This window comes from Rhinolophus ferrumequinum, chromosome 19 (assembly GCF_004115265.2).
Source record: "Rhinolophus ferrumequinum isolate MPI-CBG mRhiFer1 chromosome 19, mRhiFer1_v1.p, whole genome shotgun sequence".
NCBI classification, from domain to species: domain Eukaryota; kingdom Metazoa; phylum Chordata; class Mammalia; order Chiroptera; family Rhinolophidae; genus Rhinolophus; species Rhinolophus ferrumequinum.
Window position 1 is genome coordinate 40,746,223 of NC_046302.1, and position 24,559 is coordinate 40,770,781.

At 48.3% G+C, this 24,559-nt stretch overlaps 1 protein-coding gene across 2 annotated transcripts in view; it reads right to left on the bottom strand.

Annotated features, from left to right (window-relative positions):
• Positions 1–24,559, bottom strand: part of MYO5B (myosin VB) — a 317,583-nt gene that overhangs the window by 31,386 nt on the left and 261,638 nt on the right. For both annotated transcript variants that reach the window (XM_033087341.1, XM_033087342.1), the window contains exons 23-29: positions 13,401–13,485; positions 11,991–12,139; positions 10,877–10,996; positions 8,916–9,056; positions 5,406–5,471; positions 1,507–1,746; positions 578–678 (exon numbers count right to left, since the gene is read on the bottom strand). In XM_033087341.1, coding sequence (XP_032943232.1) covers positions 578–678; positions 1,507–1,746; positions 5,406–5,471; positions 8,916–9,056; positions 10,877–10,996; positions 11,991–12,139; positions 13,401–13,485 — 902 coding nt within the window. The remainder of the gene's footprint in view (positions 1–577; positions 679–1,506; positions 1,747–5,405; positions 5,472–8,915; positions 9,057–10,876; positions 10,997–11,990; positions 12,140–13,400; positions 13,486–24,559) is intronic.

Sequence of the window (24,559 nt, forward strand, 5' to 3'; positions counted from 1 at the left end):
CCTTTACCCTGGGTAGCTCATCCTTGAGGAGGGACCAGAGGTGGTTGGTTAAATCCAGGGCAATCTCATTCTAGCCAATATGGTAGTGGTCAAATTCTCCCACCCAACCTCTGTCGGGCTCCCTCTCTCACATGATGGGCAGTAGGGCCACCACTGCATAACGTGCCCCCCTGTTCCCCCGGCCCCCTGCTAGGGCGCAGCAAACAGCTGGAGCAGGCCCTTCCTCCTGTGTAGCTGGGTCCTTTGTGCCAACGTCCCTCTCAATGAGAAGAGCCGCTCTCAGCCAGCCTTTCCCTTTCCTTGGCCTCCTGTCAAACTTCCCGGGAAGCTCCGAATGCTCCTCAGAGCATCTGGGTTCTGGAGGCTGCACGTGTGTTACTGGAGTCTTGCTGAAGCCAACCGCGGGTTCCTAAGGGCATGGGACTCACTGCTCCTTCTCGTGTATCTCTTACAACAGGCAAGACCCTGATGCTGAGTGCACGGTCAGCAGCCGAGGAGCGGCCTTCACAGATGAGGCTGGGCAGGGGCCCTGTGCCAGCGCCTCCTCCAGGTATGGTAACTGGGAGGGAGGACTTACCTGTTTGTCTGGCAGACCCCGTGATAGGCCTCGATGGCGTCTTCCTGGTCTACGTGCTTTTCGCTGTTAGGCCAACTTGTTCTGGCATCAATGTTTGGCTCCTGGAAGGGCCAAGGTTGAAAAAAATAAATCACTTTGGTTATACAATTGCCATAAAATGACTTTTTATATAGACAGAGGAATAAAAACGATACTTCGGGAAAAGACTATCTCAGATAACAGCAGTTAAACCCAGGCAGGAATGGGACCTTTTAAAGGTCACGCTGGAAGTCATAGAACAACAAAGGCCTGGCTGTGAAAGGCACTGAGTGTGGAGTGGTTGGGGTAAGATGGCAACCCCCGGAAGAGAAAGCACCCCAAATCCAGAGAACATGATTAAAATCTGATTCAGTTTTGAATCTTTCACACTCATTCTTGCCTGCCATTACCCCCACCCCCAAGCTGCTCCAGGGACCATGCCCCGAGTGACCACATGACCTCTGTCCCCTCCCTCCCACTCCACAATCTGTCCCGGAAGGTGAAAACATTGGGAACAAATGTTAAGCTGGACTGGCCACCCTGGGAAGACTTTCTCCACTTCAGAAACAAAGTAAATAGCAAGGGGCAAGGCATGAGGTGAAAAACCAGGCCAAGGGGGCTGCTCAGGCTGTGGCCCTTGTCTAAAATTCTGTGCCTTGTTTCTTTTGAACATGTTCATATTCAGTAATTTCATAAGATTCTAGAAACTTCCAGCAAAGTCTCCCATGAAAGGTCATGCTGAGAGGGCAGCAAGTACCTGGCTGTGCCTTTAGAGGAGACCCGAGCGCAAAAGACTCTGCTGTTTTAGGTTTAAGACCCTCGTGGGTAAAGATATGTATGAAAAACACCGAGTCTGTTACCTAGTGCCACCCACCCCTCCACGAGCCCAACTGCAGCTGCCATTTTGTTACCGTGCTCTTGCCAGCAAGTCGGCGCTGGTCGGCGCTGACGATCTGCGTCCTCAGGATGAGCACCTCCTCCTTGCGAACCTCGAGCTCCTCGTTGGCCAGCTTGAGCTGGTTCAGCAGGAGGCTGTAGCTGTCTGGGGAGCTGTGGGTGGAGTTGTTCTGGGTGGCTTGGTCGGCCACAGCTTTCCTCAGTTCGTTCAGGTCATTCTTCAGCTTCTTGTTCTCGGACTCCAGCTCTTGCCTCTGGAAGACAGCCCGAGCGCCACACTCCATTACTCCCTGGACCCAGGGCACTCTCCCCATGGGAGCCGCCTCCTCCTCCACCTTCCGCAACCAACCTGGCCTGTCCTCCCAGGAAGCTAAGAGCAACCTTCCCATTTTAACGATGGAACACACGGCAAAAATTCTGATGGCATCAGCCAGCAGCCAAAGTGGGGTCTGGATTTGAACCCACCACCCCGGCTCACTGGCTGGCGTGACACAATGCCTCTACTGTAGCATTCCCCAAAGTGATTCAGGACTGTTCGTATTTCTAAGCATATTCGGCCAGTGAAACCCTTCCTTCTAGAAAACGCCAGGCTAACTTTAAACAACATGCTTTCAACACAGGACTTCCTAGAATCTTAACACATAATGTACTTTGTGGCTTTCCAAGAGAGAATATGGAATGCAGAGTTGCCTAAACTTATTCATCTAGAGAACTCTTTTTTGCCAGGGAGCATCACATGGGCTAATGTTTGAGAGAACATACCACTCTTGTTTTGGTCACATAGAAAGCCACCAACTATCAATGCCAGTGGAGGAAAAACTACTTGGGTTCAGAATCAGAAGTACCACTGGAACCCAATTTTGGAATGTATTTAAATTCTTCTGGATAAAATAACTTTGTGTTTGAGATACATTCGGAACATTTAAAGTCTGATAATCACACATATACTGCTGGTAAGGCCCTGGGAAAGAAGAGATTCAAAATTCCCCAAAGAAACTCCCAAAATGTGGGTAAGAGGGCAGGCATTGATTGTACATTTATTACAGAGCTGTAGGTTCATAGAATTAGGAGACCATTTGGCATAATCTCTTTATTTTCCAAATGAGGAAGCTGAGGATGGAGCAGAGAAAGCTCCCAGTGAGTCAGGCTGAGCCAGGACTGGAACCCAGGACTCCCACCTTCCAGCCCCTCCACCCTAATTCAGGCCTCCTTGATGCTTTCCCAGGTGTGACCGGCCCAAAGACCCTCCCACCTGATCTCACCCCGACAGGCAGCACCCCTCAGCCTTGAGCCCAGTACCCAAAAGATGTGCTTCCGCTCCCGAGCTGGGGTAACTTTATGCATTACAGAAGGCTTGGAATTTCTAAAATTCTCGTAGGGGGATTCCCAAGTTTCAGCAAAAATCACTACTCATCAAGGGTTCCTCCCAGTGTAGCCTCATCTCACTCATGTACTTGTGGGCGGGTTTTTCAAATCCAATATGGTCAGGATCAGGTCGGAGAAGACAACCCTGCAGCCAGGTGTGCAAACTCATCTGCTTAGGTCTTTGGCTTACTTGCTCAGGCAGGGTACACTTCCCCACCCCGTGTGTCCCTCAAAAGCATTTAGCCAGACACACAGAAGGGGCTCACTAACCACAGGCTGGTTGGATTTTGCCAAAAAGCCCCATTTGCATTATTTCCCTGAAGGTCTGGGGCCTTTAAGTGAGAAGCACCCCAGCCAGTCTCCCTGATATTGGTCTTCCCTGGACCCAGAGGTCCCCAGGCCAGTGTCTGCGACAAGGCCCACAGGTTAAGTCAGGTTGCACTAGAGACAACGGAGGGACAAGCAGGTTTCATAACACAGAATCCTACCAGCAGAAGCAGAGTGGGGCGGTTACCGAGTTGGGGGATCTTTGGACTCGTATTTATGGAGCCCTCTCTGAGGCAGGCTCCAGGCTGGGCCGTGAAGATGTGGCCTAGGGGAACAGACGGGACTCCCTCACGAGGCAGCTGCATGGAGGAGGTGTTGAGCTGCTTTTAACGGGAGTCCGGAGGTAGTGCTTCGTGGAGAGACTAGAACAGCAGGTCTGGCTGGGGCCTGAGAATGTGCATTTCTAGCATATTCCCAGCGATGCTGGTCTCAGGACCACCACCCTTGGAGAACCACCAGGCTATACCATCTTACCAGTTCTACAACTATAGGTGGGGCTGATGCCTCAATAGCCTAACCCGTCCTTGAGCTCCTTTTCCTCCCCTAGGGCTCAGCCTCTCTCAGGAAAGGCGGGCTGAGGAATGGCAGCGAAGGTTCTAGTCATCACAGCAAGAGACTCCTGCCCCGTGGAGGGTTTTTGATCTTTTAAATGCCACAGGAGGAAAGTAAGTCTAATCCATAATTCAAGAAGGAAGACCCTACAGAGCACCCTTTTCTTAGACCATTAGTGTGGCCCTAGCTTTACAGAAAGGCTCCGGTGTGATTCAGGGCTATTCTCCTGGACTATGCAGCTGTTCTCAGAGTTATGTGTGGTCCTATAAGTAAGTGGGACCAGCCTGACTGACCCTGGCAGACTGGGTAAACTCCTCATTACATTCTCTGGGAGAACAAGGGAGTGGGGCTGCTCTAATGCCCCCTTTCTGGTCCGAGCCCTCGAGCCCTCGGACCAGAGGTATTCCACTCTCCACCTCTCCACCTTCCACGGGGCCATCACTGCACACACTGGGAGATCCCTGCCTGAACTTGCATCGCTCCATGAAAGTCTTGATGATTTTTCTCAAAGTGGTTTTATTGCACTGGCCGCATTTTAACTGAAACTGTGTCAGGCAGGTAAGATAGATGTGATATAGTAAGAAATACGTATTTGGTCTCTGGCCTTAGTTCCTGGCACAGAGCTCCTAAAACCCTTTTGTAATTTCCCGGGTGACAGGTGAACATCCTTTGTTTCGATATTTGGTGTCTTAGTCCCTGGTTTCCAGCACAGAGCTCCCAAAGCCCTCAGAATTTCCTGAGAGAAGCAACTTTTGTTATTCAAAATAAGCTTCTTTCAACCACCTGAGTTTCTGCAAATGCTGTGACTCCTGGATCCTGGAGGAGGGGGGCTGGCTGCCAACCTTGTGATTGGGGGGTTGGAGCTTTCAGCCCCACACTGGCCTCCGGAAAGGGGAGGGCCTGGAAACTGAGTTAAACACCAGTGGCGAATGATTTAATCAATTGCACCTAAGTAACGAAACTGCCATAAAAACTTAAATGATGGGGTTCAAAGGTTCCGGTTGGTGAACACACCAGACGCTGGGAGAGTGAGGTGCCTGAGGGCATGGGAGCTCTACGTCACCTCCCACACACCCTGTCCTACGCATCTCTTCCATTTGGCTGTTCCTGACTTGTATCCTTTATCATAAACCAGTAATAGTAAGTAAAGGGCTTTCTTGAATTCTGTGAGCTGTTCTCACAAATTATTGAACCTGAGGAGGGCGTGGTGGGAACCCGATTTGTAGCCACGTTGGACAGAGGCATGAGTAACCTGGGGACCCACTAATGTGACTGGCATCTGAAGTGAGGGCAGTCTTGTGGGACTGAGTCCCTAACCTACGTGGGGTCTGTACTAACTCCAGGTAGTTACGTAGCTCCACAAACGGGTTAAGTTGCAGGACACCCAGCTGGTGTCTGCAGATAACTGGAGAATAGCTTCGTGTGAAAGCCCCCCACATTTTGTGTCAGAAGTATTGTGAATAAAGGGAACAGTTTCCCATTAGCACATATTATAGTTCCTTATAGTAAATATAAATTTTCCTTCATTTCAGAGATGAAGAAACTAAAGTGTGGGAAGGGGACATTGTGTGCTATGGCTCTACTTGTTAGCAGACCCGAGCTTAGGACCAGACTGCCTGATGCCCAGCTCTGTCACTTGGCCTCCATGGGCTGAGAGTTCGAGTCTTACCTTCAGGCTATTGTAGGCCAGGTCTGCATCCTGGTCCAAATCCATGTCATTCTTTGGCTGCTCCATCTGCATGGATAATGAGGCAGAAAGGTGAGCACAGACTACAAGCAGGCATTCATTCCACAGAAGTATCTCCAAGCATGGTCAGAACGGGCTTCTTTTGCTCCTGCAAAGTGCACTTCCTGCCCGTCTGCACAGAGGGGTCACTCCTTCCCGCTGCCCTGAAGCTCTCCGTAAACATCTCCATCCTGCCCACCCTCAGCCTCTCTGTGACTTTATTCACATGGTCCTCACAGGCACCTACAGGTTGAACATGAATAACACTGTGTCAGGGGTTGAATATGTGTAACACTGTGTTAGGGGTTGAATTAAGTCCCCCCAAAAGATATGATGGAATCCTAACCCACCGCGGGTACCTTTACATGTAACCTAATTTGGAAAGAGGGTCTTTGCAGAGGTAATCCAGTGAAGACGAGGTCATTAGGATCCCCTAATCCACTGTGACTGTCCTAAGGAATGCAGACAGCCATGGGAAAGATGGCCACGTGAAGATGGGGGCACAGACTGCAATCGTGCAGCTGCCAGCCAGGGAATGCCAAGGACTGCCAGAAACACCAGGCGCTCAGAGAGGGTCATGAGCAGATTCTTCCCAAAAGCCTTTAGGAGACCATGGCCCTGGTGACACCTTCATTTGCGATGTCTGGCCTCCAGAACTATGAGAGAATAAATTTCTGTTGTTTTGAGCCGTCCGGTTTGTGGTACTTCTGTTTCAGCAGCTCTAGGAAACTAGCACTGTAAGACTTATGTACTCATTAAGGAGGTCAATTAATATCTACAATAATTATGTAGTTATGAATGAGGTTAACAAGCTACTCTTAGGTTTTTGGGGACGTGTGTGCACACACGTCTTCTGTTTTCCCAACTAAATCACTCTAAGCACCTTATGGAGAAGCCTGCTTCCACCGTGTCACCCTACAGGAGAGAGTATGACCGTCGGCCCCCTCTGACGCTCAGTAAGTTCTGTCTGACATCAGAACTCCAAAGCTAGTGGACATGGATGTAACCACTGGAACACTAGCTTAGGACTCAGCTGAGCCAGTGACTCCTAGAATTATTTGGCAGCTATCCACCTTGAACTGTCCAAAGAGACGGGACAGAAACACCTTTATAAGTGGTTAACTGCTTGGGGTGATTTCAAGTAATGGGTCATAGTCCCTGAATAAGATGGGTTTTGGGAGCTAAAACCTCCAGTGCTTAATTAGATTATCCTCAGTGCTGGCAACCTTACGTGCAAGAGAAGGCCCTCATCAGCTGGATGGATTAGTGTGGCCCAGGCTTAGAGGGACTGGATCTGAGCACCTCCTTCCACATCTCCTACAGAGTCTCCTACAGAGACTGCACTGTTTCCAGCCCTGCCACCTGTGAAAAGAACTCTCCAAGGCACCAGCCTCTGCTTCGCCTCCCACCACCATCAGGGGTAGAAAGTGACTGTTCAGAGTCAGCGGTTAACCCGCTGCTCCACTGAGAGGCCTGCACTTGCATTTTGTGTAGTGTGGATTTGCCTCATGACCATGGACGGCTGTTGAGTATACTAGGCTCTTGGAAAACAGAGATCACGACTCAAATTCGGGTTGCTCTGAGCATGAAGATGTGCTGGGAGTCATGTCTCTAAGTGGGCAGCCCATTAGAATCATCCTGGAGGCCAAGGTGACTTTGCCAGGCCCGGGGAAAGGGAGCCGGCTGGATGGGAAGTGAAATACATGGACAGCCTGGCTGGCTGTCAGAGGCCCCTTCTTCGCAGCGGGCTCAGTCCCTTCCTCACTGATGACACGTCCTACAGACTTCCCTTCATTCCTTATGCAGAGCCTGGCCCCTCTCTCTAGCTGAGACCCTGGGCCATCTCTCTCCAGAATAAAGACGCACGTAGCTCAGGATTCTTCTTGGGACCAAGGGCAGATCCCAGAAAGTGACCTCTGAAAGCTCGGGTTCCGGGCGTCATAGAGGAATTCCATCCTCTCCCCTGCCTCGCCCTGCCTTTCTTACTAAACTCTGTTGGAAACAAGGTCATTCTCCTTAAAGAGAGTTCCTCAATACACGTTACAGGACAATGGGCCAAGCCTTTGGTTTTAACTCTTGCTCAGTAATTATATTTTAAGCAAAGAGATACCCTTTTTTAATTTGGTATCAAGACAAACAAAAGACCTAAAGCCAGGATGTCAAAATTATTTGGCATTTCTGCAGTGGGGAGCCTGGAGCATGAACCTGTAGGGGCAGCTTGGTGGGCCAGGAACTTTTATGTCAGACACTGTCTGATGTGTCTGTGCAGCTTTGCAGATATTTGATTTGTATTCACCTGTGAGGCAGCGTCCCTGATTGAATGAGGAGTCATTTACAAACCTAGTCCTTTCACCCTCCACTGTGACTCCACTCCACCCGAGAGAGATTTAAATCCATCAGTAAGATTTACCTCACCACTCACTGCTCAGGAAAAACCTCCAAGAATTTACTAGCACTATGCATCAGCGTCTGAAACACACTGGCTTGGAAAGGGAAGTCAGGAGTTACCACAGGAGATCGTGTGTAGACAGACACGGAGCAGGGCAAGGACGGAGGACGAGGGGAGGAGGGTCAAACCCGACAACTGGCAATTCAGGCCTCAGCACAGACCAACGACCTGCGCTAAGCCCACTGCGAGATCAGCTAAGGGTCTGACCCAGTGAAAATCAGCCTTGTATCCCATTAGAAGTGGTCCTTACACCTCCCAAGAGATAACGAGTGGTTCTCACCTCCTTATCCCTGCTAACTGCAATGGGCTCTCTGTTTCTATGGCACCAATCTGTTCGTATCCAACCTTGCATTTCTTGGAGCCCTACCGATGCTATTTTTTAATTTGTCAATGGTGTTATCTCTTCCAAACTAGATTATAAATTTTTTCATGGCTTGGGATTTCTCGTATATCTTTATCTCCTGTCATTCGATAAACATTTCGAATACAAAGCACAGTGCTGAGTGTAGCATAGGTGCCCAGTGGGTCCTTGAGATGGATGGAGTGAGTGATATGTCTGGGGACACTGGAGTATCAAACAATATCCTTTCACTACCCAAGGGACTGATCATAATCTCGATGGAGGTGAGAGCGCATCATGGGAGAGAAGGGTCAGTGACTGCAAACGTGTCTGCCTCTGACCCAGTGCGGCTCAACTCAAGGCTATGCAGATTCCAGCTATGAAAGGGCAATAGATTTTCTCTGCTCTAATTTGACTTCTGCTTGTATTTATACTTTATTTACACACCCCGGTCCTCTTTGCAACACCAGGGGTGATCTGGGACACTTGCAGACAAGACGTGATATGACACCAACACAAGATGACCCTCTTCGCTGGAACCCAGCACCAGCACCCCCCACGGGGTCACTCCCTGCCACGTGGGCCTGGGAGCAGTGAGCTGGGTCATTCTTTGATGCCAGCTGGACAAGGCGCTGCTCAGCCGGCTTGTAGCCCCTTCACACACCTGAACTTTCCTGCTGTCCTGCTGTTCTCTCTTCTCCAGCTGCACCTGAAGCTTCTTCCTCTCCTGCTCGAGCTCCCGCACTCTCTTCTGCAGCTTCAGGAAGACTGTCAAGTCCATTGCCGCCTTCTCCAGGCCAATTTCCTTCACAGGAAGACAGAGCAGGGAGGAGGCCGCTTTAATAGCGTAAGTGCCTTAGGGAACATACAGCACCTCACGGCCCACCACTGTACGTAACAGTTGTCTGTCTTCACTCTCCTCCCAAACATCAATCCATCTCTCAGATATGAAGCAAATACCAACCAACCATCCTTTATATTGAAGTTGGTGCTGCAGGCTCATTTTCTGTCCCGATAACATCTGAGTCTCAGCCATTGATATTCCTCCTGTGTGAGCCGCTTAAGATGACCGATCATACATTCCAAGAACAAATGGATAAAGACAGAGCCATTTTATTTGGAAGTTAAAAGAGCTCACTTCGGGAAAACGGTCTCACACCAGAGAAGCTGTAAAACTCAGGATGGAATGCTTCCTGATGAGGAATCAATGTGGTTACTAATCACTGTAAATGTGCTGTCCAATACCACTTGATTGCACCTTGAAACAGAACCAACACTTGCCCTGCCATGGAACCCATTTCTCCAACAGATCTTACAGCATTGAGGTCCCAGACTTTTTTTGTCCCTGTAGATTCATGCCTGGGTTTGCCCTCCAGAGTTCTGTCCTGTGAGGGTGTGAACAACAGCATTTGGTTCAAGCAGCATTTAATGCGTGCTCCACGCTCAGCCGCGCGGTGCCTGCTGCTCGGGCCAGTACCAGGAACGCGTCTCAGCTTCCGTGCAGAACACAAATCCACTGACGGAAGAGCTCAGGTCTGCACGTAAATGACCACGTATACAAAAAAACCACCTGCGTGATACACCTGAAGTTAACTGAGGCCTCCACACTTAAGAGAGTGCAATGGCAGCACCAAAGGCCATAAGTGAGCATTTATTAAGTGCTTACTAAGTGCATACAGCAAGTAGCAAACCACGTCGAACTGTTCAACAGATGGACTTTCATCCCGAGGCCCTCTGCTATCCTGCCATCCTTTACTCTATCACTTGCTGTCTCTCATCATCGTTTATTTTTCGTTATGGCACTGAACAATCCCTGCAATTATATGACAAACTTCTTCCATCAACTGACTGTCACCCACCTCTCTATCAGGCAGGCTCCAGAGGGCAGGGACCCTTCTGGCGTGGTCACTGCTATTTCTCCAGGACCTCCCAGCAGTGCCCGGCACAAAGATGCTCAAAACACGTTTGTTTTTATAACTGTCTTTCCCCCACACCTATCTTCGTGTGCTTCATAAGGTTTTACATGCCTGTGATTTTCTTCTTTTCAAAGGCCAGAGGAAAAATTGTGTGTCTGTGTACCTGTGACAGAATTACACACAGACCATGAAGTCCACTGTGTGGTAGGTACACTATGTCGTGACCCTAAGTGACAAAGATACCGTCACTCAGCAAATGTTGTTGTTGCCCTCTGAGTTTTATCCAGCTTCTAAGTCAGGGAGGAAAATGTTCTTGCATATTTATTGCCATTACTGTATACACTGGGATACTAAGTGGGGACGATAAATTATATCTATTTTAATGACCTAGCTGTTCCTTTTTAAGCTAGCCATTTCACTTCTCTGCGATTGGTTCTCAGTTTTGCAAGAGGAATCAGGGCCCTACTTTCTTCCTTCCTTCCTGGAGAGCAGATAGGGGAACAATAGTTTATTGTTTTGCACAATCAGTATTGTTAACTCCGGAGTATTGTGTATGAGTCCATTGTAGTCCGAGTGGTCCCGCTGTCAGGAAGGAGGCCCGGGGCACTGTGGTTGCCACCACAGACCAGTACGTAAATCTCTGGGGAGCCCCACACAGGTAATCAACACCCCCTCGGGGCACAGCCGGCCAAAAGCCTGCCTGACTCACCTCCACCTGTTGGAGGGCATCCTCTGTGTCTCCGACCTCAGATGTGGAGATGGAGGGGTAATTGGAGTCAGACTCTAAGCTACTTTGGTTTGATGGGTTCCGCCTGTGGCCTGGGGTTTGCTGTTTAAGGAGAAAAATGGGAAAACCCATGATGAACTCATGTTAAAAAGAAGTATTACTTTTCAAAGAATAGTAGGCCCTAGGGTTGGACTTCTGCCTTGTTTGTAAGGACTGGGGTCCCTTGTCTCATAATGAAATACAAATTCCTAAGACGGATGCCAATTTCTTTGAAAGTTCCAGGGAATAAACCTTACCGCCCAGTCTTGCCCTGAAAGTACACACACAGTCCTGCCATCTGCCTCCCTCTGGAAAAGAATGTTGCAAACTTGTCCTCAACAGCCCCAAATTCAACCTGCACTCCACCGATTTGTTTATGAAAACAGTAAATATATTAGAAGTAGAGGTTACCATTTATACTGTTCATTCAAAACTACCCCCCTGTTTTTCTTGCATCTGATTTGGCTTGAAGAGTGAAACTAATCTTGGTTGGAAAATTTTAGATTTCTATATAGGTTCCTATTCAGCTTCTCTTCCTGGTTTCTATGCAATTAACTTACTCAGTCTTGTTTGAATGTACACTCTGGAGGGAACATTTATAAGGGGTACAAAGCATGACAAATCCTGAAATGTGACAATGTTTCTATGTAAATGATCAGACCCCATGGGCCTCTCTGCAGTGGGCAGTCATGAAGCTGAGATCGGAACTCCCAACGCCATTACTGTTCCAACACTGCAATGCTCCCAGAACAGGAAACAAGAACGAACACATCCACTTGGATGGAATTTTCCTTAAGCTCCTGAGATCTTTCTGAGACCCCAAATTAGAAAAGGAGCTATCCTTGGGCGTGACCACTGGGGCAGATGCTCCCCTGTGAGATAACTCTGCAGGAAAGGCAGGAATGGCTGCTGGAAGGCGATCCCGTTCACACAGCACAGCTTTCCGGAGCACTGCAGCGCATCAGTCAGCAGCACAGGGGCTGCAGCTGTGCAGGAAGCAGGCTCGCCACGCCGGGGTTGGGGCCGGCACCGGGGAGCAGCCCACTGGCCTCCTTGCCTTAATGATGGTCATCTCGTCCCGAAGGTTATCGTATCTCTGCTCCAACCGTGAATATTCCTTCACGAGGTTCTGGTACCGGGAACGCTCCTCCTCCAGCTCTTTCTTCATCAGGAGATTTTCCTTGACAGAGTTCTGGGCAAATTCATCTGGAAAGCAAGCACACGAAGCTGCATGTTTCTTTCTCAATGGACTCCCCACCCTTGCATTGACTCATGCTTTCTGATTAATCTCTTGTTAAAAGGCTGCCCATAGCAGCAGACACCTGATGAGTTCATCCAGCTCCCTCACCTACTGCACAGCAAGGGGAGACCTTGTTACGTGTTGAAGTCCTCAGAGAGGGGGAAACGGAGGACCCTGCTCTTGGGAAGTGGGGAGAGAAGCAGGCAGCATACATGACAGCTCCCTCGGTTCATGCACCAGCCTCTCTCGACAACTGTCATAGCACCTGCTGGCAGCATTGCTGACAACCCAGGTTTTGTTCCAGAGTTTCTTCCCTATTCCTGATCTTTCCAGTTCTTGGCATGCAGAGAGATTAAAGGAGATTTCAGGAGGTAAGTTCAAAGGTTAGGAAGGAAAGGCAAAAAGATAACATGGATGGGATTTTTCCCCACCCAAACTTATTCATATTAGTGGAAAGGAATAATTTTAAAAGGAAAATTAAAAACAGTTTAAGTTTTCAACAAGATTTCATGCTGGGTGGGACCAAGCGCTTAGATGACTCAATTCTCTTGTGGTCTGGGGGCAAGAACCTGAGGGTGGGGAGGGGAGTGATATGCTGAAGGTCACCAAGTCAGGGGAGAACTGGGCTCTGAGGACCCCCACTGCTTCTCTTTGGGGATTAATGGCCGTCCAGGGGTCCGTGGGTAATTGAGACAGTTGACCTGGATGGGACCCACGACCCTCTCTTCAGCAAGTGATTAACAATGATCCACTGGGTAGAAGAAACCATGACAGGAACTATGGAGGCGAAAGATAAATTTAAAAACAGCAATAGGGACAGCTCTTAAGTGCCTACTATGTGTCAAGCACCATCTGAAGTGATCCACGTGCAGTATCTGCTCCTCACACGAGCTCTCTGAAGTCTGTACCTTGATGTCCATTTTGCAGATGAAGAAACTAAGGACTCCAGTCATTACGTGACTTGCTCAAGGCCACTCAGTAGCATACGGTAGCGTCTCCCTGACTCCAAATCCCATGCATTATCTTGTCCGTTATCCATGTGTCTCGCCACGTTAAACCAAATGTCACAGGAGGATCATAAAGACCACCCTTCTTTTTCATCTCTCTTCTATTAAAGCCCTTCCCCCACTGCAGCACTCTGACTAAACGCATGCTAGTCTTTGGGGAAAATCACCGTGGAAAAGAAATTAAAACTCAAAATGAAAAATCAAGTACTTTGGTACTTACCTTTCGATTGGCACAGGATTTGGTGGTTAAGCTGTTCTTTCTCATCTTTCAAGAGAGCGTTTTCTTGCTCCAGGTCTGCAACTCGCTGAAAGAGAGACCACCAGGGAAAATGTTCCCCTGTGAAACTCGGCAAAGGAAAGTCTCCTTTTATGGGGTCTGAATTTCAGCTACTTATGTTTAAATGCTCTTTTTATTTAAGAAAATTGAATCTACCAAAGTTGCTTTCATTTCAAAGGAAAAATTGTACACTGAAAGATAAATTCCATTAAAACAAGACAGACGAGTTCACCACTGTTTATAGTCTTCCAATGCCCACAAAAACCTCATGAAAAGTCTGCACCAAGCTCCCATGCCTCGTTCAGGACTCACACAGTAACAAGCTTTCTTGCATTTACTTGCTCGTCTTGGTAAATTCTGAGCTCTCAAATCTGAGTCTCAGGAAAGCCCAAAACTTCCAATGAAGATTCATCTCTGGTCTTCATCCCACTAGCCCTTACTGGACCAGCACAGTCCAGATGCTGGGAAAGGAAAGGAGACTTGCTATCGATATTTAACTGTCCAGTCTAGTGTCTAGCTTCTGACGGTACTGCCAGAGGAAATACGAGGTGAAAAGAAAATGGCAGTCTCCTTTTACTGGAGGCCGTCAAGGGATTTTCCCCATAATGTCACATCCCCACCTTCATGACATAGGTGAGGAAATAACTGTGCACGGCGGAAATGGGGCAGAGAAGGAATGAGGACCATGTGCCCCGGGACCCTCAAACCAGGCATCCAGACTTGAGCCCCACTTTCCTAGAGGCTGCCTGAACCATCTCAAGTCACCACAGGAGGAACTCTCATGATCACATGGTATGTGCGGTCTCAGGCAAAAACAATGAGCTTCACAGCCACAGATCCCAGCTCCTCTACTCAGTTCCCCCTCCGTGAAACTGCCACCCCACTCCCAGGGCTGTTCTCAGCACTAAATGAGACGATGTGCATGGAGTACCAAGCTGCAGGTACGCGCAGAGCAGTTGGTGAGTACATGTAGATGGTTCTACATTACCTTCGCTAGGCACTAAATGGAAACATATACTTTAAAATCATTGGACCACTTAGCAAAATCTTAAAAATTAATTTCTATTCTTCCAAAGTTCTTCCAAAAAAACAGAAGAGGAGGGAACATGTCCCACTTCCTTCCATGAGGCCAGTCGTGTCTTGATACCAAAACCAAGCAGTCACAAGAAAATCACAGGCCATTCTCCTAGGAATATAGATGAAAAAATCCTTAACAAAATACTATCAAATGTTCATGATAAAAACACTCCACAAAGAGAACGGGAACTTCCTCAACCTGATAAAGGGCATTTACAAAAACTCAGAGCTAATATCATACTTTATGGCGAAAGACTAAATTCCTTTCCTCCAAGATCAGGATAGAGAGAGGAACGTCTGCTCTCACTAATACTATTCAACATTGCACTGGGGTTCTAGCCAGGCCAATGAGAAAAGAAAAATAAAAAGCATCCAGATCGGAAAGAAAGAAAGTAAAACTATCTCCACCTACAGATGACTTGATTTTGTACATAGAAAATCCTAGGAAATCCACTTAAAAACTGTCAGAACCAATAAATTACTTCAAGTTGCAGGTACAAGATCAATATACAAAACTCAACGGCATCTTAATACATTGCAATAAATAAGCTGAAAAAGAAATTAAGAAAACAATTCCATTTACAACAGCATCAGAAAAAAGAAAATACTTAGGAATAAATTTAACAAAAAAAGTGTAAAACTTACACCTCTGAAAACTACGAAAGATTGTTGAAAGAAATCAAAGAAGATATAAATAAATGGGAAGACACCCTGAGTTAATGGACTAGAGGACTTGAGATGGTCAGGCTGTAACACCCCTCAAATTAAATGCAACCCTGCAGACTCAATGCAGTCTTTATCAAGATCCCAGCTGGCTTTGTTGCAGAAATCGACCAGCTGATCCTAAAATTCATATGGAATATCTAGGGATCTAGAATAGCCAAAATAACCTTGAAAAAGAACAAACTGGAGGATACACACTTCTCAATTTTAAAACTTACTACAAAACTACAGTCGTCAAGACAGCATGATACTGGCCTAAGCGTAGGCATACTGACCAATGGCAGGAATTGGAACCCAGAAGTAAATGCTCGTATTACAATGCAATGAAGAAAGAATAATCTTCTCAACAACTTGGATTTCCACATGTAAAAGATAGAACTTGGACTCCTACGTCACACCCTAATACAAAAGTGAATTTAAAATGTATCAAAGACCTACATGTAAGAGTTAAAACTATAAAACTCTTGAAAGAAAACAGAAGTAAATCTTTGTAACCTTGGATTAGGCAATGGTTTCTTAGGTACAACACCAAAACACAAGCAACCAAAGAAAAAATAATTAAACTGGACTTTGCCAAAATTTAAAAGTTTTATGCTTCAAGGGACATTGTCCAGAAAGTGAAATGGCAACCCACAGAATGGAAGTCAATATTTTCAACTTATACCGGAAATATATAAAGAACACTTGCAACTCAAGGATAAAAAGGCAAATAATCCAATCAAAAAATGAGAAAGGATTTGAATAGACATTTCTCCAAATGGCTAATAAGCACATGACAAGATGCTCAACATCGTTAGTCATTAGAGAAATGCAAACGAAAATCACCATGGGCTACCGCTTCACAGGCAGGATGGCTGGAATACAAAAAAGCCAGATAGTAATAAATGTTTGTGGGGATGTGGAGAAATTAGAACTTGCTTATACTGCTAGCAGGAATATACCTCGTAAAGGGTGCTACAGCTGCGGAAAATGGTCTGGCCGGTCCTCAAATGGTGACACACAGAGTTACCACATGCCCGGGAATGTCATTCCTAGGTACGTACCCAAGAGAAATGAAAACCTACATCCACACAGAAACTTGTCCATAAATGTTTGTATCAAATTGTTCAAAATACTCAAAAAGCGGAAACCCAAATGTCCATTAACTAATGACGTGATAAATAAAATATGATACGTCCATATAATGAAATACTATTGAGCAACAAAAAGGAATGAGGTACAGATAGGTGCTACAACATGGATGCGTCTTGCTAAGGGAAAGAGGTCAGCCACTAAAGGCATGTATGATACGATTCCAATTTTACGAAATATCCTGAAGAGGCAGGTTGATAGAGACAAAAGTAGATTAATGGCTGGCTGCCTAGGGCAGGGGTATGACTGCTAATGGGTACAGAGATTTTGGGGGGGTTGATGAAAATATTTCAAAATTTGACTGTGGTGATGGTTGCAAAACTCTGTGAATATATATATATTTTAAAAACCCTTGACTCATACCCTTTCAATGGGTGATTTGTATGGTATGTGGATTATAATCAGTAAAACTGTTAAAGAGTCATTCCATGAATAAACCAATCTAGTGTGTTTCCCCGAAAATAAGACCTAACTGGAAAATAAGCCCTAGCATGATTTTTCAGGATGATATCCCCTGAACATAAGCCCTAATGCGTCTCTTGGAGCAAAACTTAATATGAGATCCAGTCTTATTTTCGGGCAAACACAGTGCTCAGCACGGTACTCTGTGCTAAGGGTGGCAAAAGATAAAAAGATGAGTGAGAGAGGCTCCCAGGTTGTGGTCTGAGTGACAAGCTTACCCACAGAGGATGCTGAACGGCACATGAATGCCTTTTCTCTCTGGTTCGAGTCATCAGTCCCAGCCATCTTTGGTACATTTTATGATCTACTCTGGGGCGGGGGAGGACTCTCCCCAACCTGCACCGAAAGAGCCTCCAAGATGACATCCTCGGTGGACAGCAGCACGTGTGCGGCCCGCTGAGCCTAGGCGGTGTCCTACTGGGATTGCTCCCTAGGAGATTACCGCATGGAGCTGAGGCAGCGAGGGGATCACGCTGATCCTCGGGGCCCACCCGCACTCCCATCAGAGAAACACTTTTCAAACTCTGCTAGACCCCTTTGGCAGTAGAAGCAAGAAAGGAGGCTCCAGGATGCTGGCTGAAGGGCAAAACAGTGCTGTACCTTTCATTGTTTGATGAAGTAATTTTTGTCCCTTTTAACTGGTATGTTAAAAAAAAAAAAAAAAGAGGTTGGTGTATCTGAAGCCAAGAGCTTAGACAGTCACAGAAACGCTTGTGAGGTTTGAATTTCAACTGGTTATGGTTAAATACCATCTTCTTCCCTTCATCCTGGCTGTTAAGTTAACTCCCTTTTATAGAGACGTTTCGTCTATAAATATGAGTCAAGAGCACAGACTCCCCCACCCTCAGCATCACACAGAAAGGGTCCGGAGAGAATTTCAACAGGCACAAGGTCACTGGTTCTTCCCTCCTTACAACTCAGAAGGCACAACGTCCCACTTGCAGTGCCTCAGCTCCTCTGGGGGGCTGCCTGAGTTCTGCCAGTGGCCTGCTCTCTAAGCTCCCTACAGAGAAATGGCAGAAACACAACACCGTCAGAGGCTCACAAAAAGCTCCAAGCGCTTTGTTAATATTATCCAACTCCTTCAAATTCCAAGGAGTTTTCAATCGCCAAAATACAGCTCAAAACTACCTTCCAGGAAAATGTCCCTTCTTTGCCACAGGACACCACAGCTCCTTTCCACCCTCTCAGTTCAGACTGACATGGTTTCTCTCCTAAGTTTACCTGCGGATGTACAGCGGAGAGTTACAAAAGTGAGGTTCTGACAAGCATAATTCTGACACTCCTCTAGGTTAGGAAGCAGCGGTCTTACCTCTTTGGAAGACCGCTCTCCCGCCAAGTAGATTACACGCCCCTTCGTGCTCAGGGACTCTATGGAGAGTCAGGCAAGGGGCCACGTTCTGCCTCCCCACAGGGCACCCCATGAGATAAAGTGGGTAAAAAGGCACACGCATGTGACTAATTACACCACACTGTTGTTCTTCGTCAATAGTTCATTGTCTATTATGATAAACACAACTGCTGTTTTGTTTAGAGAGACTCAAACCTGATGTGGGGTGAGGGTGAGGGACGGAAGAGAAAGCACTGGCTGTTTCATTATCAGAGGCTGCCCCTCACTGAGCCTGCTTCTGGCCCGCGGGGGACACAGGGCAAGGCTGTCATTCAGACACTTCCTGACTTACCTCTCTGTGCCAGGAGCCGTGCCAGGGGTTGGGGGATACAAAATGAACAAGACTCGTGGCAGCCACCCGCAGAGAGTCCAGTCTAATAGGGGCGTGTAACAATGAGAACACCCGTAAGGGCTCTGGCAGATTCCTACAAAGCTGGGTTTCTCAACTATGGACATTTGGGGCTGGAGAACTCTTTATTACGGGCAGGGGCTGTGCGTTCCTTGTCAGGGGTTCAGCAACGTCCCTAACCTCCAGCCACTGGACACCAGTAGCCCTGTCCCGGAGCCCTCACCGTCAATCAGCAGAACTCGGCCCGCTGCCGGCACCCATGCTCCGCTAGGAGCCTGTGCTCTCCCCAGACACAAACACGGACTTCTTCAGAGCGCTCGTTTTGTTCTGGGTTTTGTAACGAATGTGTTTCTAGTTGACTAAAACATCGAGAATACAGGTGCTCATTTAATCCAATAATTCAATTCAGGAGGCATGTACAATAGGGGAAAACATTCTTTAAGTGCCTCTAATTTGCTATTAGTGGAGGCAGTTCGCCACCCAATGACTTCATGAGCGCCTTCTGATTAGCTTGGCAAATAATCCAAACAGCTTGCATTTTTCTTTTCTAGATGTACAAGTCAAACAGAAAACCACCCCCAAAAGAAACCATGTCAAGTCAAGCCGAGAGTGGGGCCTGAAGTGGACCTGCAGGTCCAGAGGACAGGACTCCCGTCACCTGGGCCGGATCAAGGCTGTCTCCTGTGAATTAGCTGACCACGGTGGTGGTCTGTGAAGGGCCGCGGTACCACGGAACCGAGACTTTGCTTCCTCTAACCACCCTCCAAGTATGCAGATGGCTCCCAGAGCAGGTGGTCACCCGAGAAGGCTTCCAAGATCCCTCACCACTCTCGTCACCTTCCTCTGAGCATCCTGCAGAGAGTCACGTCGGCCTGAAATGGATCACGTCCTGTGACCAGAGCAAATGGCCTTACCACTAGGTTGGACCTGAAACCTCCATTCCTATGAACGGTGTCTGAGATCATGTAACTCCACTGCAAGCACCTGTGATCTAAGAGCTCAGCTGGGACTCCAGTTCGGGAGCCCCTGGCCAACAGCACGTTTCCACGGGAGTCTTCTGTTGTGATGGAGCCTCATTTCTTCCCTCCAGCTTCCTCCAAAGCTTTGATTCCACCAAGGCAGCCCTCCAAGGAACGCGGCTTTGCTATGCTATGCCAAGTCATACATCAAAGTGGCATCTGGGAGCTACGTCTTCCCTCCTTGCCTGAACAATTCTGGAGGTGGGCCCAGTTCCTGCTCTTTAGTCAACAGCAGGACGAACGGGTCCCACACTCAGCTCCACATCCCAGGAGGACAGAGAATGCTTCCACAGTCACATTTCCCCAGGTACTGGCCACCCCCAGCCTTCCCAGACAGCTAGCATATGGAGAGTTTGTTGGCAGACAGGGCAGGTGACAAACTTTTGCAGCCAAATGGCCTCCAGTTTGCAAGTTGTCAGGGATGCAGGCTGCAAAAACCAGGGGTGTCAGCAAATAACACCTTTGCTAGGTTTTGGGAGTCATTAACCATCATTTAGCAGCTCCACTTTTTTTTGGGGGGTGGGGGTTCTTTTTAACTTTGCAGGCAGTTTTACTGAGGGTGTTTCTTCCTTCTAAAAGAGTATTTGGGACAAATCATCAGAGCCAACACTGGGGTAAAGCCTGTTACTATCAGTCTAATGTAGTGCTTGGTACATGAAATGACACAAATGCCCCAGCTCCACGCTCAAGAACAGCCTTTACCAGCTAATCTTTGGGGGCACAATGTACCTCTGGGGTTTTGTTGTGTCTTGACTTGTTTTTTCAAATTGGGTATTTGCACTGTAAAAAGAGATAGATGCAAGGTTTCTAGTAGAAACCGTGGGACACCCAGATTGGACAATGACCACCAGGAAAGGCTCATTTGCCCCTTGTTGTGTCCTGTGTCCTCGATGCTGTGATTCTGCAGACCTACCATCTAGCAGAAAGTGACCAGCGTGGCCCTTGGCGGGACAATGCTTCTAACTCTGCGAAGTCCTGTGAAGGGTTACTTGCCTGTCCTCTGAGAATAAGGCAAATAAGCACAAATACTCTATATATATGATGGGAAGTTATTCAGTCAATGGGACATCCCTCCTCAAGCAGAGGAGAGAGAAGAGGACGAGGAGCAGACAGGAAGTGCACGGAGGATCGTGCAGAAACGAAATCTGAACTCACCTAGGACACCTGGCTGCCTTAGGCACGTACCCAAGTTAGAGAAAGGAAACCAGGGTGGGGGGAGCTCTGTCACTGCTATAGGGAAGGGAGTGTCCGTCCCATCATTCGCAGAACAGCCCCAACGGAGAGTCATGGCAGAGTCCAGACCCCGGACCAGCGTCACGGTGCTACTGTTGTTACTCAGCATCCACTGTGCCAAGACAAGGGGCTAGGGACGAGGATGGGTCCAAGTAGGTGAAGGTAGAGCTTGTGAGCTCCCCCAAGGTACAGGCTAGCTGGAGGAATAACACGCTAGAATTTGTTGAGCTCTTATGACGTTCCAGGCACTGTTATATATTTGCTTAATACCTTTGAGGTAGGGACCATCACTATTTGCTTTTAAGGAAACGAAGGTACAAAAACGTTAAAGAATTTTCCAAAGGTCACACCTCCAGGCAGGGGTACGGCTGGGCTATGCGCGGAGCCACCTGGGTCCAGGACCAGGACACTGTGACCCTGTCTCCTGACCCTTCACAAGGCTGATGTATGAAGAAACTTGACGTCAGCAGCCTCCAGCAGGCTTCAAATGCCCGGTTCCAACAGCAAGGGCTACAGGAAGGAGTTCGGCCAGGGGAGAACGTGTGGGCCACGGGCTCAGTGCCTCAGTCCCGGCATCTCTGCAGTTTCACGGCTAATGCTGCCTTCAGGGTCAGAAGGTCTCTCCTGCTCTCACCTCTCCACCCTCCCACCCTTCTCCTGCTCACACGGACTCAGCCCTGTGGCCTCCCTGTTCGTCGTCGAACCCATCCAGCCGACTCCCACCTCAGGGCCTGTGCACCTACTGCCACATGTGTCACCTGTTCCCTAGGACTCCACAAGGCTTCCCTTACATTACTCAGGTGGTCGTCTCAGAGAGACTGTCTGTGGCCACCATAAATGAAACCACACCTCTGCCCCTACAGGTCCCTCTCTACACCCTTTACTCTGCTGTATTTTTCTTAATAGCACATGACGGGTACTTTGTATTTAATTCCTGTCTGTATATTCTCCCATAACCCCCAAATATTTAAGCTCCATAAAAATGAGAAGAACTTTTTAGAATCGTTTACTTTTGCCCCACAGTGCCTAACAAATATAGACACTCAGTAAATATCTGTTGAGTAAATGAAGGGCTGTGAACTTCCATGATTTCTGCAATGAGACACTGTGTTCCACAGAGATGGGGTGGGGGTCCCCTTTCCAACAACTATCAGCCTCCTTAGGAACCGGGAACCCTGGAGCTGCTGAGAGCACATCTCTGAGTCTTAGCTGGTCGCAAGTTCTGCTCTGCACCTTTGGGGAGACTCCCACCATTCTGCTGCGAGAACCCCACTCCCACCGCCGCCCATCACTTCTCTCTGCTTCTATCTGTGAAAACCGAAGCCTTTGTACTGTAACTACCCAAGGTAACCAACTTGCAGCGGGTGGTTCAGTGACTGACAACACAATACGAGGCACAACCCCAAGCACACCAGTCGGAACACTCAGAGGCTGGGGGCCGCATTTCATCCCTCATAAGGGTCAAGAACCATCGCTCAGAGCCAGGCATCTGGCTGTGGGCTTCCCTTCCTCACCCACCCGCACCCCTGCATCAAGCCAGGCCTTCTGGCCCCACCAGGCAACCTTCAGAGCCTCTGTGTCAAAGGCAGCCCTGGGAGCCATGGCTCTTCCATTAGGAGCACAACCCAGTTCAGCTGCATCAGTCAGTCAGCACAGGGATCACTGATGGCTTTACAAAGAACAAAGCACACACCTTGCACAGGCTAAAAGGAAAGGAGGCTGAAGGTCTAGCTGCACATGGCTCCGAGGACCACAACGATGGACACCGTTAGCAAAGGGTGTCAGCTAGAGGCAGGGGTGAGTTCCTGCCCCCAGGGACATTGGCTTCCCACAGCCCCAGCCCACGCGGCCTGACAATGACCATCGTCAGGGGCGGGAAGCCCACACTTTTCCAGGATGCCAGTTCCAATACAACATTCACTGACAGCAATAGCACATCCATGAATTAAACGCGTACCAGCAGTCGGCCCCCTCACTAGGCTTTCTCTGTCTCATCAGTCGTGCTCAAGGCAGAGAGGCCCCTGGACAACCCCGAGGGGAAACCAACTGTCTGATTATTCAGCATTTGTTAAGATGGGACATGGTGCCATTGATCAATATTAAACCCTGACTAGGCACAGAAGATCAAAGTAGGGGAAAAAAGCCCCCGTCCCCACTCGCCAGAATAAAAATGTTCTGGAGACCCTAGAGAAGGAAGAGATTTTACTTCCACTTTTTCTCCTCCTGGAAAGAGGCAGACATTGCACTTAATGAATCATCTTATGCCCGTTTCTTCTCATGTTACCAGTTTGGGATTTGCTTTTGTTTGGGGGCCAGGAAGGTGCTTCTTTTCTGGTTCTGCCTCTGCACCTACTGTTCCCCTTCTTGCAGTATCCTTGAATTTTTTCTTCCTGCCAGTTTCCAAGCTCTCATTGTATTTAAGACCTAGGTCAACACACTCCTTTCTAGGAAACAGTGACAATTTTTTTAAAGGAGAGAAGGAGGGAATCCACTTCTCTAGTTTGCTCTGCTGAGGAAGATTTTCATATACGAAACCCTAGATTCCCTTGGATGGAGGCTTGGATATTTTACAAGTGCTCTGAGGCCCCCGTGCCCAAGGGGAAGCAGGGAAGCGGCTGCGGAGTTGATGAGTCAAGTGCTCTCTGTGGGGGCCGAGATAGGAGACCCCGTTTTGTGGATCTGCTGGGTAAACAGACGTCCCACGTGTCTCATCCGAGTGGCACGACAGGCGGGCAATTTGCTCTTCTATTTCTACCAGGGTCACCAATTTCAAGCATCTCCAGTTCTAATCTTGGTATCTTCTCTCTGCCTTGGACTCCACCTTCTCATTTTTGTTCACATGGACAGAAGGGGTACTGTCCATCGTTCCCAAGGGCCAGACAACGAGTACGGATTTCCATGGTACATAGGAAACTCCCTTTTCACAGGAGTTTCCCAGCACCACACGCTTTATCCCAAAGAACGACGTGGACTTCAGGCCTCGCGGTGGATGAGCTGGCAGGTTTATTTGGGCAACACACTGCGGGGAGGGGGGGGCTTTCTCTGCTGGGATGCATGCACCTGGGAGTCCCATGCTGCACTTTCTTCATCACATAATTCCCATGTGGATCCCACCTGTGACCCCTGGGAAGTCCCCGAGGGGGCTGAAGTTCTGCCTGGGACAGGAAAAGGATGGAAGCCTGTGAGCTGGCTCTGCAGGCTCTCACCTCCAATGGCAGCCTGTGTGTCTCCCAGTTGTGGCTGAGGCTCAGCCAGGAGGAGGTAGTGGGGCAGAGGAAGACATGGGCACCACAGAGCAGGCTGAGGTCCTTTTTCCTTCTAGAAGGCAGCAAGTCCCATCCCCTGGAGTGGTCCAGCTGCAAGTCCAGAAGGGGCCTTACGATGACCTAGACCAGCTTTTTTTTTTTTTTATTTTTTAAACCGATGAGGGAACTAAGGTGCGGGTTTCCCGTGTGCACTCAGTGACGGCAGAGCAGGGATGAGAATCTGGAAACTCTGACACCGACCCTGGAACCCCACCTGTGGCAACATTCAGTCTCCCCAATGTTGAAACACTGAAAGCTGTTATCCTAACATTAGGAACACGGAATCCCTCCGTTCTTAGATTCTCAACCCTCTGTGACTCTCTAGCGATGGTGGGTACTAAACAAGTGGGCAAATGTGTCATGTAGCCCGTGGTTCACTGGAGAGATTCGGGAGAAAGCAGCAGTGTCACCAG